This window comes from Catharus ustulatus, chromosome 1, assembly GCF_009819885.2.
Source record: "Catharus ustulatus isolate bCatUst1 chromosome 1, bCatUst1.pri.v2, whole genome shotgun sequence".
NCBI lineage: Eukaryota > Metazoa > Chordata > Aves > Passeriformes > Turdidae > Catharus > Catharus ustulatus.
The window spans coordinates 107,263,782-107,279,871 of record NC_046221.1 but is presented as its reverse complement, the minus strand read 5'-3'; the positions used below and the strand labels follow the sequence as shown (position 1 = coordinate 107,279,871).

General features: G+C 42.3%; 1 protein-coding gene across 3 annotated transcripts in view; it reads right to left on the bottom strand.

The window, feature by feature from the left end:
* Window positions 1-13,483: 13,483 nt before the first annotated feature.
* PIEZO2 (piezo type mechanosensitive ion channel component 2) overlaps window positions 13,484-16,090 on the bottom strand; it is a 292,504-nt gene continuing 289,897 nt past the window's right edge. For all 3 annotated transcript variants that reach the window (XM_033069248.1, XM_033069239.1, XM_042779576.1), the window contains one exon: window positions 13,484-15,814. In XM_033069248.1, the coding sequence (XP_032925139.1) occupies window positions 15,562-15,814 (253 nt within the window). In that variant the 3' untranslated portion in view covers window positions 13,484-15,561. The remainder of the gene's footprint in view (window positions 15,815-16,090) is intronic.

The window sequence follows — 16,090 nt, the reverse complement described above, 5'->3', positions numbered from 1 at the left end:
AAGAGGCCGTGATGCCTTCCCTGCATGGCAGAGACCCATAGCTGTTTCTGTGCACTAACTGGTAGGGAAGAAGGGGAACATATGTGATAGGAGATTTTGGAGCCTTGCCTTGGTGCAGAGTCCTTGTTACTGCTTCGTGGCCACCAGAAGCTGTAGGGCTGAGGACTCCAGGCAGAGATGGCTACACACAGGCTTGTGGAGGTGGCCTTGGAGACTGAATCTATAATTGGAAGAATGAGGGTTCTCTGTGTCTCTGTGGTATCTACAGCATTTGGAAAAGTTAGCAGATGTAGGACTCTGTAAGCTTGCAGTCTTTCAGTGCGCTACCTGGGTCTTGCTTTGCTGGTTTGGGTAGAAGCAGCTGTTGGCTTACTGCTGCTAACACAGGTCCCTGGAGCAGGGGCACTGCTCTGAAAACGCTCCTGTTTGGGACTCTACCAATAAAAGGTGCCAGCTACCAAGTAGACTCAGCCCATCCACAATTTTCTTAAGTATGTCCTAAGAAATCTGCCTTGAGGGAACATTTGAGTTCGGTTTCTTTTAATCACAAATTACAGTAATTTCACGATTATAAGCCGCACTGATTATAAACCGCACTTCCGAGTGCCAGCAACTTTTCGTTCTTTGTCTATACATAAGCCACACCTGATTATAAGCTGCACATTACAATGCAGAGTGTGATATCACCATCTGCTGAGGGTGGGGGCAGTGATCCTTATCTCAACGGCAGATATTCTGCTAATGGGCCATCCATTGAAACCAAGCAGGGCATTGTTCTTTATCTTTTCACAATCCATCCTTCCTCCAGTGAGTCATTTTCTGCTCATGGCCCACTGGGTGACTGATAAAATTACTTCATCCCATTGGAAGTTGCTCCAGCCAGGGGAAAGAGCCCAACATTTCTTACCAAGATAAAAACAGAGGTTTTGGGACACTAAGGGAGCCCCTTTCTCCACTGGACTCCAGAAGAAAACTGGATTTCTCCACATCACCACTCGACCTCCGGCGGGAAACTGCACCTTCTGCAGGAGCACTGCTTCAACTGAATCACATCTGTCACTGCAGGAGGATGCAGCCACCATTTAATGGGACTGCTACCAACACCCTACCTGATGGGGTGTCAGGTTGTACTCTGACTTTGTCAGGGTTTGGGGTTTGTTTCTTTGTAGTACTGTATTTCTATTTTAATTTCCCTAGTAAAGAACTGTTATTCCTAATTCCCATACTTTTGCCTGAAAGTCCCTTGATTTCAAAATTATAATAATTTGGAGGGAGGGCGATTACATTCTCCATTTCAAAGAGAAGTTCCTGCCTTTCTCAGCAGACACCTGTCCTCCAAATTGAAACAGCAACTTTTCATTCTTTGTCCATATATAAGCCACACCTGATTATGAGATACACTTTGGGTTCAGACCAAAATTTTAGTCAAAATGGTGCGGCTTATAATCATGAAATTACTGTACTTAAAGGTGTTTTTTTTGCTGAACAAAACCCGCATACTGTAAACCTGCTGATGTAATGAATCTATACACAATATCTATGCAATGTATACGGTTATACGTAAAATATACAAATATATGCATTGCATTAGCTGGTACAACAATTACTTAATGCAGCATCACTCCTATATGCCATGGGATGACCCATATGAATAAGTTTTAAGTATATTTTTTGCAGCTATGCTACATGGCTATGAATCTTCTTGTTTCCTGGTGGCTACATACAATATGCAGTGAGGGAGATTGCACAGACTCTGCTACAAAGGTGACTATTTGGAGGGAGATTTCATTGCTGAAGGCTCCCATATTGTTGCCTTTTTTCTTAATTAAGACTCCTGTTAACACTTTTTCCATCAGAAGTGAGATTTAAATCTGAAGTGATATTTTCCCCACTACCCCTCCAATTTATTGGAGAGCATGAAGAACAGCAAATGTTGTGGTTTTTTTCCTGTAAGCACCTGGAGGCCCAGCAACCTGCTTATGGCCACAACTGAGCTGGGATCAGCTGCTGTGGGAGCAGCAAATTCCTCTAGCCCTCCAATGCTCTTCTCTATATTATTCATCTGCCTAAACTTATATCTATTTTCCTCTTTTTATTCCAGCCCCTGGGGAATTAGGGAGTTAAATTTTATTTAATGTCAGTCCAATTGTCTGAAAATTCTTTGAGAGTGAACTGGGAAGTCCCTGGGAGAGGGCTGGAAGTCTTCCAAACTCATAAGACCTGGAGACCTTAGGGAGCTCTTGCATGAAGTTTTTCATTGTGGATTTCTTTGCCAGATCAGCTCTAAACCAGACTACAGATCCTTGTGATGAAAGCTGAAGAAGGCTGAATGCTAAAAAAAATATAACAGCTGCTGGAATGTGCAAATGTGCGGTCAAAGCTGTACCTGACGGCAAAGAGAGATCCAAAAGACAGAAGTTCATGGGCTAAAACTCGCTGAAATATCAATTGCTGGACTGTACAGTGTAACTTCTTCAGAGGTGCTTGTGTATTCAACTACCTGAAAGAAGGCTGTGGTGAGACAGGGGGCAGTCTCTTCTCCCAGGTAACAAGTGAGAGGACAAGAGAAATAAGTCTCAAGTTGTGCCAGGGGAAGCTTAGAGTGGACATTAGGAAAATCTTCTTTACCTAAAGGGCTGTCAGCCATTGGAATAGGATGCCCAAGGAAGTGGTGGAGTCATCGTCCCTGGAAGTGTTCGAAACAATGTGTGGATATGGCCCTTGGGGACATGGTTTAGTGGTGGATTTGGCAGTCTTGAGATAATGGTTGGGTTTGATGATAGTAAAGGTCTTTTCCCAAACTAACCAGTTTTATGGTTCTATGACAGGAATTCGAAAACTAAATCTCTTTATAACCTTCTCAATTCTGCATTAATTTTTTGCCTTTCAAAAGTACTGATTGTGCCATTGCCTTCTGATCTCAGCTGATTTCAGTCCTCTGCCCTTTCTTTGCCTTTCCTTTTGTGTGTGTGTATGTGTCTCATGCTCCCATTGATCAGTGTGTTTTATAGAAAGGTCTGGCTGGTGCTTGGATCACTTTCCTAGTTTTCCCTACAAGACAATGCCAGTTGCTTCATGCAAGCAGTGGGCTAACCTGTTCAGTTGGCATTAGCTAGGACCAGCTCTACTATTTCACCTTCACATGAACCTTTCTGATAGTGTTTATCTCACTCAGAGCAGTAGTGAGCACAGAGACTTTGCTGTACAGACTTGGCTCTGAAAGTAAGCCTGAATGTTAAATAAGCCAGAAAAATGGGCAACTAACTGCCTCTACTAGCCCTGGAAAAATGCTTGCCCAAAAAGGAGATCTGGGCATCTCTTCTCAGTTGCGGTTTTTTAAGGTCCTAGAAACCCAGGGAGTCGTTTTGAACTCAGCTGGGTGATCCCTGGGATCCACTTGAAAAGAAAGAGACACATCATCCAGCAATGTCTACTTTCCCTGTTGCTTGCTCATTCCTCTTTTGGGAAGTTGCCTCTTTTCAGAATGCTAAAGATCTACTTTTCCCCTAGTTATTCCAATACATCCATGAATAATACATTTCTCTCTATAAATGACATTTAATTGTTCTGTCAAGGTTATTTCAAGAGCATGCAGCCATCACAGGTAAAATCTATATCCACCTTTTCCTCTGCCACCCTCTAACATCTCCTGCTCATTTAATTAGGAAAGTTGATCTCTGGTTTGGAGAGACAGACAGCTTTACCTAGGCAGGGATCTGCTTACCTTGAAATGTTACCTCTTCATTTCACATGTAATTTAGCAGTTCAGAGGTATTTTCTGCCTTATACTACTGACGTAGCAGAGCAGAAAGGTTGTTTTGCATGACTCATATGTTCCACATTTTCTATAAACTTTATTTTCTGTGTGGCATTTGCCTGATGCAATGAAATCACTGGCTTACCTGATACAGTTTTTTGGTCACACCAGTGCAAAGCTGTAAAGACAATCTAACCTTCAACAAGTGAGGTTCAGACACTGCTGCAGCTCATGGTATTTATAATCCTACCACTTGATTAGGTGCTGAATGGTGTCTGGAGAGGCATATGTGCTAATTCAGTTAACTTGAATGGCTCTGTGTGAAAAAAGAGTAGAACTAACTAAAAAAAGGAGAAATTACGTCATGGACCTGCACTCTAAAATCCATTTCTGTTCAGGGTCTTCCACCTGTGTTAGACACTTTATATAAGCAACCTTCAAGCTTTTAAACAGTGTGTTGGCATTCAGTGCCATAACAACCTAAAAAGAGTTTTTTAGGAGTCTTGATGTTGCTTTTGACAGGCACTCCTGATTGATAAGATGTGAAGAGAGAGGCAATTCTTGATGTGCTATGCAACCACGTGACCTAGTTAATTAAACTCCATTTGCCCTCCCCATGCCAATTCCGAGGAGGCTCCCGTGTTTCTTGTAGTGATGCTGTGTCCAAACACTCAGACAAGGGCCATGACAGGTGCAGGTGGGTCACAGCTTTGGCTGTGGCAGCAGAGCTGAGGAGGGATATTATCAATGGCTTAATGAAGGGATGGGACCACTGTCAGGATAAAAATTATTTATTATTCTGATAAACATCAGCTTCAAAGGCCAAGAGATTTTGGAGGAGCAAGAAGTCAGCCATAGCTCAAATTAGTCACAAGTTTCTTTGTTACAAGGCAATTAAGTTGCCACAAAGTTTATTTTGTTTTTCTAGCCTATCACCTTTACTTAATTTTGCCACACTGCGTATACTTTTATCCAATGGGTTACTACTACAAGTGCACACATGCTTCTATTGTAACATCAAAACTCTTAGCTTACTCTATACAATTACATTACTACACTATAAAACCCTTCACCATCTTAACCAATGCAGTTACTTACTTAAAACTATAGAAACGTAAGTTTATAATTTCTCTGCTTAATGTCTGTGTACTTTTATTTTTACATCAATCCAAGCTTCTTCCAAGGCTGCAAATCAAACCCTTCAGTATCTGTGAAAGTTTCTATCTTTCCATTTCCATTACAGAGGGGAGGGGGGCTGGAAGAGCCTCCTGGCAGAGAGCAGGAGGCAGAGCTCCCCCCTGCCAGCCCCCTCCCCACCGCCCACGACAGTGTGTCTAGACTGCCGCCCTGCACAGGGCAAGGGCTCTGAGCTCAGCCCTTTCAAGTCAAGGAAAGCTCCTCTTGAGGGAGTTTCACCTCAGAGAAGCATCCAGTGGGTTTACAAGCACTTTATATCCCGAGGCTCTCTGTGCCTGCATTTTGCTGGCTCAATGCCCTGAGCAGGTCAGTGCTTTGGGACATTATTGCTACTGGCTGGCAGCTGGACAGCTTGTGTCTCACCAAGAGATTTCTCTGCCATTTCAGACTTGGTTTTGTTCAGACCTGGGGTGAGACACACAGCTCCAAAGAGCTTTATGGGACAGGCATACCATAAAAAGTTGACAGCCAAAAATAATTTTTCCCCCCTCCCTCTTTTCACCTCCTACCTTCCAAGCCAATATTCACGAAGGGTGGGGAAAGGAAGGGAGAGGCATGAGAAGGCTGTCAGAAAGAGCAGTGCCTGTAAAACTTTTGGGGTGGGCTGCAGCGTCTGCTTTGGTTGCTGAGTCCTGAAGCATTTGGTCAGCAATAAAGTTTCACCCCAGTGTTGTTTTTGACAGAACTGGAACTCATTTTCAAAACCACCCTCAGCCATTTTATCAGCTGTAATAAGCACATGGACAGATTGAAGAAGTAATGGCTACATTCTAAATGCAGCCAACACTCTCCATGGGAACAAAGGCTGGAGAAATAACCTTACCCCAGGAGATGGTGATCATGTGTGTTGCAAACATCTTTAAACAGACTCTGATACTGTCAAGGAGAGGGAATTTAAGTAGAAGAGTTTCTCAGCAAGGTGCTGGACTTAAATGTCTCTAAGGACAGAGATCCCTCATGTTTCTTTATCTTTGGTAGTTAAAAAAATATTTTTCATATCCAGTGGGAGTCTGTGTTGGGACTTGTGAATGCTGCCTCTTGTTCCACCACAGTGCACCTTGGAGGAGGGTCTGGTTCCATCCTCTCTAAAGCTACTTATCAGGCAGTTGAAAATGGGAACTCTCTTTAATCCCTCCAAGTCTCTCTGCCTATTCTTACTTGTTTCCTAACATTGTTTCATGTTTTATATTGCTTCCAGAAACCAGACCTGGGGTTAGGAAACAGCATTAAATGTAGGTTTGCCCCACAAGCTGTATCTCAGTGAGGAACCTGGGGAATACCAGAAGTGGAAGGAGAGCTTGTGGGAGGAAGGGTGTCATAGGGAAAGTGTGGTGACTCCTGTTTTAGATCTTTGGATTGATCAGCATAAACATTTTCCTATGGCTTGGTATTGAATGGCACTTGATAGTAAAAGTCTGGAAACTTGTGCTAGTGATCAGTGCTGGAAGGAGTGAGATTTTATGCTTTATATATTCTTAATAAATACAGTACAGTCATGTCTCATAGCCATGCTTTTGGTAGACACATCTTTTTTTTCCCTGGTGTGGATGTCTTTCAGGAAGTGTGCAGGATGGAGGGCAGCTGTATAATAATATACCAGTAGAAATGGTTTACTCACTGACTACAATGGCGCAGTGTGGTTTTTGATCCTTTTTTTAACTGTTTCTCTGCAGCTGCAGGAGGTGGTCTTGTGGAGAGGGCTTGGACTTTTGCAGCAGATACTGGGAACTTTGCTCCTCTTGTTTGCTGACTGGCAGCTGTTTGTGAGACAGGGTGAAGGTAAAGTCATACTTTCCAGAAACAGAAATAATCAGATGCTTGCACTATGGTTCAGAGTTCAGTTCTTATTCCATTGGCTGCAAGACTACTTGAAAACAAAGAAGATGAAAACTTCGATTGTACTGCTCTTGACATCCAAACCAGTTCTCTTTGGTTTTATATGAAAATGGGATATAAGTTATAGTTGCTTTGGGAATCTGTACTTTGGACTTTTTGACTTCTGTGAATCTAATTTGTCAATTTGACTATTCCATTATACTTTAAAATTGAATGAGGCTGTAAACATCTGCAAGCAAATGTTTTAATAGTTATATCAACAATATAAGCATGTATGGATGCCTTTTTTAATGGCATAAAGTACTGAATCTGGTGGTGTGTGCCTTTGTGAAAACCAGATGCACTTGGGCAGGGGTGTGACTTCCATCAGCCTTGGAGCCTTTGTGGCAGTGATGCTGTTTGCCACAGCAAGGTTATACACCATCCTGCCCTCCATGGCATGTGCAGGGTTAAAAAGGAACAGGTGCAGTGTAGAGCCCTTGTTGTAGGTGCAGCTGCATTTGTTATCTCTAATAGTCATCCCCAACTCACACTCTTTAAAACTCTCCCCCCTCTAATTTCCTCTTTACTGCTGCCTTGTTTTTGTGGGGCTTAGGTGAGTTAGGGGTTATACAGGCAAAAATGGGTGGCTTTCATCTGTGGGTTAAACTCAACCATGGGAAGCAGGTTTTTCAAAGTCATAAAATAGAGTGTTGGCTCAGGCTGAGTCACAGTGTCTGAATCTTGGTGAAGTGCAGCCAAAGCATGCTGTTGATTAGCAACAACAGTCCTTGATCTATTTTGATCCATCCTGATAGGTTTCAAAAGTACAGGCTGGGAAAACTGATGAGGGAAAAAAAAGGTTCAGTTGCAAGATGCAGTGCACTGAGAGCTGGCTAACCTCTCTGCTTTGTAGACCATCCAGATGAATTTGTAATAGTGAAGGAGGAATGGTTTTGGAAGTAGATGTTGCCAGGTGAAACAGAAAACACATTTCTGTAAACATCACTGGTTGCATTTGATTTTATTTCTCAGTGTTAAAACTGGTGGTTTTTCTTTAACAAACCCTCATGTCTGGTCACCCTTGCATCATTTTTCCATATTACCTGTTGCTATAGTATTCCAGAAATCGTGCCAATGTGATTTAAGATGAGTGAAATCGCACATTGCTGTGTGTTTACCTTTGTTGGACAAAGAGAATATAATGGAGAACTGCACCAGATGTTTGAAACTAGTAGGGCTGAGAACTGTATTTGGGTGAATATACCACATGCACAACTTTAGGTCTATCCTTCAGCTCCCTTGTTTAATACTTCAACCTTTTGCATGGTCAGTGGAAAGACATGTCCCACTTCAGGGTAGGCATGATCTTCTTCATACATGCTCTTCTTTGCCCTCAACCATATAGGAAGCATGAAACTAAATATTAAATCATTGTTCTGTGCTGCTGCCAAATGAGTAAAGCTTCTTCACAGGTGACTGTCAGAATAGATATGTATATGTGTGTGTTTTTCTTTTATCTTCCAGACATTATGTTTAACTGCAGCCCTAAATCCAAGCAGAATTATTGTCTTCTCTTGCCTGTGTGACCCATTCTAATACTGCAAGATGAAGAGTTGCAGTAAAGAAGGCTTACAACTATTTACATGTTGGATAGTTCTGGTGGGAGCCAGTGCATGACTAATAAGGAAAAACTTCAAAATGGGTACATCCTCTACAGATCCCTTTTAGAGAAGTTAATTCCACCGTCTGTTTCACTGTGCTTATTCAGCTGCTGACCTGAAAGGCAGAAAAGCTCTCTCCTGAGTCACTGAGCCCTAGGATAGGTTTGCCCCTTTTCAGTTGCTTGTGTAGACAGCACGCTTCCCCAAATCCTTTCATCCTTATTCCTTTAGCTCATATTCTTGTAGCTGGAAGTGAAGGAAATTTCAGTGAGCTGTGCTGAGCTGCAGGGAAATGCTCCAAGGTATCCCTCAGAGGATGCTGGCTGAGAAGATGCCCTTTTCACTGCTCTGCATGTCCTGCCCTTCATGTCAAGGAGCTGGAACTCAATGCATGGGTATCAACAAGCCTGGCCAAAGGAAAAAGGGATGCTACCTTAGACTGCAGGCATTGCAATTGGTTTCCTCTGGATACAGCCAGGACATTTGGTTCAGAGGCATTTTCTACAGAGTTCAGTGGAAGGTGGCACTCTCTGGGCTGACCACTTTGGTTGGTGACTCCAGGCTCTGTCCAGGAGATGTTGGGAAGTGTTCAGCATAGAGAGCACTTCCCTGGATGTATTTGGAAGGAGATCTGGGGCCATCTGAATCTCTACTCTGTCAGCTGAAAAGGAAAGAGATGTCTGGAGCAGGTAAACAGAGAAATGCATCCACCTTTTGCTCCAGCACAGCATACTCAGCATACTCAGGGTTTCTGTCAGAAACCCTGGTGGAGATCAGTGCCCTTCCTCTCCTTTGGACTCTGAGCAATACCACCACCAATTTTTTAAAATTATTTTTTTTATACTGAAAGCAGTTGAAGTAGCTACATAAATCCCACAGACGGTGGAATGGCTATGAAGGCTTGTCTAAGCAAAAAACAAGCAGAAGAAATATTACTTCATAAACAAAGTACTAAGGATATGGTTTGAATCCATACATCACGAGCTAAGTACCAGATGGGCTGAGTACTGTAAAAGAAACAGCTCAGATAGATAAACATCTGACGGATAGAATGATTCAAAAAGCCATCTGAAAATGCATTTTGTCTCCTTACTCACAAATAACCTTCAGTCATTTTGCTTTGCAATGATGTGCTTTCAGCTCTGCTAGATTTCTGTAGTTCTTTCTTTGTGTCTTTTATTAGGGTGGTAGTACAACTGTACCATTTCAAAGGCCAACCTTTGGTGTCTCCCAGTGCCTTGTGCTACAGGAGTGGGAGATTGCCTGTGCTAAAGAGAGCTTGAGGCTGGACTTGTGCTGGAACCCTGGGGAGAAGGCAGGGCTGGCTGGCATTGGGATCTCTCTGTCAGAGCGCTGGCAACCGGGAACTTGTGCAGATTTTTAGGGAATAAGGTCTGTCATCTGGCACATGTGAGACCTGATGACAAGGTCAGGTCCCAGCAGTAAGAGCCACATTGGTTGCAGTAGGCATGAGGAAGAAAGCAAGCAGAGTCCAACCATGCAAAAATGATTTTTGACCTCTAGGGGCCCCATTGAAACAATCTGAAATTATATACTTTGCTTTGTCCATCAGAGCAATTGATAGATAGAAGCATTTCTGCAAGTTTTTTTTCTCATCAACTATTTGTTCCTTAATCTATTTTTTTTTCCCCTTCCCCTTTGATTAACAAAACTGCAAGTATCTGCCTATCTCTCAAGCTATCAGCTGTAAGCACTGTGTTTCCACTCAACTGATGGTAAGCTATGGAATATTAAAAAATGGGATCTTTTGTAGATCCTACTTGCCTTTTTGCAGGCCAGGTAACATGGTGTTATATCAAGCTTGGAGTATTTGGAGTTCATTCTTATTTTGTGACCCTTTTTGAGGGAGTGTTTTGAACCTTTAAAAGATAATTTTAGAAGGCTTTCTGTGAAAAGAAGGTGCAGTTCAATTTTTTCCAAACTTTCCATGTGTTTCCTTTTGATATGTGATGAACTTTACAACTGGTCTTTTCTTTTCTCTCTCTCATCCACCCCTCCCTCCCTCCTGTCTCCAGCATTGTTTAAAACAGGGAAATTTTTTTCTAGTTGCATGAATATCTAGTTAATACACTGTCTTGACCTCCAAAGCTTAGACTCTACAAGGTATTTGGAGATGTAAGCTGAAAGGGTTCATAAATATTTTAACTGCATTACCTCACTCTTGCAGCCATAACATTAAAAATGTGCTTTCCCTGAATGTTTGCTACAGGAGTCTGATGGTCACGTCTGTGACTGCTGGCAGTTCCCTCTTCCACCCCAGCACGAGCTGCAGGAGGCAGCAGCTTGAAATATTAATGAGAGCTAATATAGCAAAATTGTGCTCTTGAAAAACAGAGGCAGACACACATGCACAGATGCTCACTGTCCATGCATGTGTGTGTTTGATGTACTTGAACGTGCAAGGCAAGATGTTAAAGTTGCAGAGCAGGCATTAGCTGGTGTCCAGCCATGCAGCACATCCAGCACAGCTGGGCTGCCTCAGGCCCTATGGAGGTGTCAGATTCCTCACACTAAGACCAGATTCCCTCTGAAAAATGATATGACCTCATGAAAGCCTTTGAAGGAGGTTTGGGTTGGAACCACAGCACTGAGAGCTTTATGCTAGGAGGGGATCCTTGTACATTCATTTGTGGCCCCCCACACCAAGGAAATGATTGTGTGTGATCTTGCTGGTGAGGAGAGGCAGGAAGAGTTGGTCACAGTACATCTGAGCTCTGTCCCTCTAGATAACCAGTCCTAGTTTAGGCTTATGACTTGGTGAGTCCAGAGCCTGGGATGGGACAGGGTTAGTATTTTCATTTTGTGCATTTTGTTAAGCATATCAGTAATTTCTGCATATTGAGGAGGGACAAAGATTGTCTCCTTCATGCATGAATACTCTTCCAGTTACTCTTGAAAGGAAAATCTGAAGTTTGCCTGGTCATCATTCTCCAGCTAGTTTTTTCATAGCAAAAGATGGTTTTCATTAGATTTCTGCCTTACTAACAGTTCTAAATGGCAGTCAGTGGAACTGGCCTTGGGAAGTGCCTGTCAAGCCAGAAGAGGCAAGAAGAGATGTTTGGTGGTCCCTTGCATGGTTGCTACTTGTGCAGCACATTCCTCAGACAAATCTTGAAGGTATGGTGTGAATGATTTCTTATACCATGAACTTTATCAACTTGAAACACAGGATTGAAGGAGCTCCTTCAAACATAGGAGTCTCACTGAATGACTCTGAATACTTATTTATTCTCAAATTCTTTTTCTGCTGTCTTAAGTATCCACCTTAACTCTTAATGTAACATACAAAACCCTGTAGCCCTTCAGTACAGTGGGTCAGGGTTGTACTGCACTTGTATGTCCTGCTCCCTTGGCCACTAAACAGGGAATTTACCTTTCTTATTGCATGCTCACAGGTTGCTTTTCTCTTGTTTTCCCCAAGCTTTTAATAAAGCATTAGATTTCCTCTGGTTTCCTTCCTCAAGAAGGAAGCAACAAAACCTGATCTAAAATAGCCCACATGCACCCAGAGTAGAAACCCTGTTCAAATACCACACAGTGCCAGGCAGAGCAGCTGCAGTTTTATTTATTTATTCATTTATTTATCTATCTACTTGTATTCATTACCCAGAGGTTAGCCAGTTTACCAAACCAGGGAAAACTGTGAAAGCTTTAATTACACAAACAGTGCAAGCTGAACGTTTTGCCTTGTCACACAGGCCAGTGAGAATTCTGGGATGCCTGGTGGTACAGCTGGGTGTGTTTTCAGAGCACTTGCCCTTGCTCTGACTTACAAGCTTACACCACTGCCTGCGTAAGCACATGCAGGTTTCTAAATAGAGCCAAGGAAAACAAACTGCAGCTGAAATCTGCTTCTCCTCCTGCTTTAAGGATTTATGTCTGGACTATTGATGGGCAGAACTAATGAGAGCTAATGCATCCATAGACTGGGAAAGCACACCAGCAGGTTACTTTGCGTCTCTGACAGGATCTTAAAGTCGTGACATAATTCAGATTGCAAAGGACATCAGGAGGTTTCAGATCAAAACTACAATCCAAAGCATGGCCACTTACAACACATTGCTCAGGGTTTGACCAGCCAAGGCTGAGGATCTCGCAGCTTCTCTGGGCACTTGCTCCAGTTTGTTTGTTACCATGAGTGCGCTCATGGTAAAAATAATTTTCCTTTTATTTAATCAGATCTACCATGCAGTTCTGCAGAGATTGACTCCACCTTTTCTGTATTTTGCTGTCAGGCAGCTGTAGACACCAATGAGTTTTTCCATGGGACTTCTCTGTTTTAAGGCTGAACAAGCCCAGCTTCTGCAGCCTCTCCTTGCATGTTGTGCTCTCAGCTGCCTGCTCAGTCAGTATCTTTCTTGCACTGGAGCCCCCAAAGCTCCATGCAATTGTCCAGGTGTGGTCTCACAAGTGCTGAATAGAGTGGACTAATAAATTTCCTTGCCTTCAGCTGTGATCCTGTAAGTACAGCCCAGTGCTGTTGGTTTCCTTTGCCTCAAGGTCACATTGCAGTTCCCACCCTGCTCTTGTCTCTGTTTAGTCTAAAGCTCTTCCCAACCCATCTACCTAGTCTGAATTGCTGTAAGGATTAGTCTGCCTCAGAAGCCAGACTTTGCTGCATTTGCCTGAGTTCATTAAGTACCTGGCAGATAATTTCTCCATTATCCTGAGATCTGCCTTTCAGGGCAGTCCTGCCCCTGCTGTTGCAGCTGCTCAGCCCATGCCCCAGGAGAGCAGCTGACACACTTGGGTTATGGCAAATCTCCCCAGACCCAGGTTCAGTGAAGTCCATACACTGCTGAAAGGGCACTATTGTGTCCTCCAGGATGTTAATAACAGTGTTAGATGGTACTGGTCCCAGTACTGATCCCCTAGAATGCCTCTGGAAACTGGCTGCCAGTTCAACTTTATCTGGACAGCTGGGCTCAAAGGATGGTCTGGTACACTCCTCACCTGTTGCAGGTAGCTAGCCAGTCCAGATCAGTGATTTGACTAAAGGCTGTTTGAAAAATAAATAAATTAAAAAAACCCAACAGAAGAATCCTTTTATTTTCAAAGTTTGATCAATCCATGAAAGAAAGAGCAGCACATTTTTGCAAAGCCCAAATGACTGTACAGCTTGTTCAGATTTTTCCCAACAAAAAGGAAGTGCCTGTTGAAGAGAAGGAACCAGGAAGGGAGCTGGGACCAGCTGTGGCCAGGATGGTTCTGCTGGCTGGTACCTTTAGAAACACACTTCTCCTTCCAGTGTTGGTCTCCTTAAAATCACTGTACACCCAGGTGAGGCTCCATCTAACTATAAAAGACATTTCAGCATCCCTGAGTGCTAAGTCAGGGTTGCCCTTTATATTTCAATTTTCATTCACAAGACCTATGAAAGAAATTGAGCAATACTTTCCAGGGGGGCGGAATGCTGCCTGGCTGTATGAGCAGCCACCTTTTCACTTCAGAGGAAATCAGGTTGTCTTCCAGTGAGTTCCAGTCACCAAATTATTTTATTGTTACAATATCATGAAGCAATTTTTATTTTGTGCACGTCAAGGTGCTCAGAGTGTTAGTTTTCACAGTATAGAATGGATGTGACAGCATTTTGTCATGGAAGCACTCAGCAGAGTATGTTTCAACTTCATTTAGTTGTGCTGTTTTATGAAGTTCTGCAGTAAAATGTGCCAGCAAATTATGTTAGTTTCTATCTGGTGATTAACTAATCATTCATATAATAAATAGCAGCTAACTACAAGAAAGAGATTTATTTGTCACAGATTAAGAAGAATGTCAAACTTTTCCCATTTCATGTAAAAAGGCAGAGGACAAAATACTTCTAAAATGACTTTGCAACATGTGCTTTATTTTAAGTCATTACTGAATCAAAACTACAAGTTTATCCTTTTAACATACCCTACCCACTCAATGATTTTTTTTTATCAGTTTTTTTTTTAACATGGAAAGAAAGCTACATTGCAAGTGTAAATTTTCATGCTGCAATGTTCTCTAATGAGCCATTTGTTTCACTAATAGCAGTTTTAAAAAAGGGCATTTCTCAAGCTCATATGTATGTCTATATTTGGGAACTTAAAAAAACAAAACCCGTCTCAGATGTAAAAATGTGACTTGGAATATGTAAACATTTTCGTATACCTGAAACACTGGAAGAAGAATATCAGCTAACAGCAAAACAACAGTTGCCTTAAATCATCGAAATGGGAAAAAGCATGTCATGGGGAGCAGAGAGAAGCACACACTACTCAGTCTTTAAAGGGTTATAAGAAATGAAGTAGCTCATTAGGTCATCGATTTCACTTTCTTTTCTTATCCAATAGAAAGCAGTAATGCTGAAGAGAATGGCCCTGCAGAACACCCCATAATTCACCATAATTATTCTAGCCATTAGTTAATCTTGACGAAGTGTCAAGTTTCAGTTGCTTTTTCTTTTTCCTGAGAAAAGTCATTGATGTTTGGTGGAAATGTCTCCTGTGACTGTACAAATAAAATAAGGCATTTCAAGAGATTGTTACTTGTTTTCTTTTTTGCTGACAGAGGTTTGTCCACAGTGTCCTTTGTACATCAACACCTCTGCTTTCTACAAATGGGTATGGCTAGAATGTCTTCAGTTCCCAGTGTGGCCCTGGGTGCTGGGTGTCCTGAAGGCTTGTCAGTGTCCCATTACTGTAGCTTGAAAGTCAGTGATGTACAACAGAATATTGCACAATCCAAACTGTGTGGCTCCAGAAAGGATTAAGAAGGTACACTGGAGTCATCTGTGGGTTCACTCCTTTCGTTTCTCTCTTTAAGTTGTAATGGTCATCTGGAAAATTAAATTAGCTGGACAAAGATGCAAACTTTTTGCTGATTAAATTACAAAGCAGTCCCCAGATCGTATAGGAGTGGCACATTAAAAACAACAAATCGTTCAACCTTCTTCACTGTTGATCCTTAATTTGAAAGGCAGCATGGGTTCCTAAGGCCGTAGCTTCCAGGATTCCTTCAGTGAAAAATCTTTGCTACCCAGCTATAAAAGACAGCTCTTGAGAGAATATTGTGCTTTTTTTCTTTTTCCTTTAAAATTCAGGTTTAACCAACTTGATTTGCAGTGTGATGCCAAAGAGATCAATTAGTTTTTTCCCTAGTCCACTTGATCATAGTCTCTGGTGAGCGATACAGGAATATTAGCTTGGCATACAGGTCTTCTTCTAGTTCCAGTTCTCCAGTCTCTCGCACTAGGAAAATGTCAGTACACAGCTTCAGGATTCGGTCCACATTGGGCAGCTCCTCAAACATGATGGAGTGAGAGATCCCACTGAAAAATTCACGGACAAACTTCCCTATCACCAGGACGACTGAGGCATATAGTCCCATAATGCTGAAAAAGAAAGGAAGAGTTCAAATCGTGCCTTGTAAAAGGGCAGCCAAGTGTGAGGAAGCTCATCTACCTGGCTAACTGTAGCCTGTCAGCTTAATTTTTTATTTAGGTATATGCAACTGGTGACAAACTAACATTTACCTGTCCTCCCTGATAATATTTATCTACGAAGACTTTTCCAAAATCCTACCAGAAGGCTGTATCTCCTGGGAATGCTTAGTGTCCTGCCTCCTTCTGTCTGTGGAGATGTATTTCATAACTCTTTCATGCCCAGGG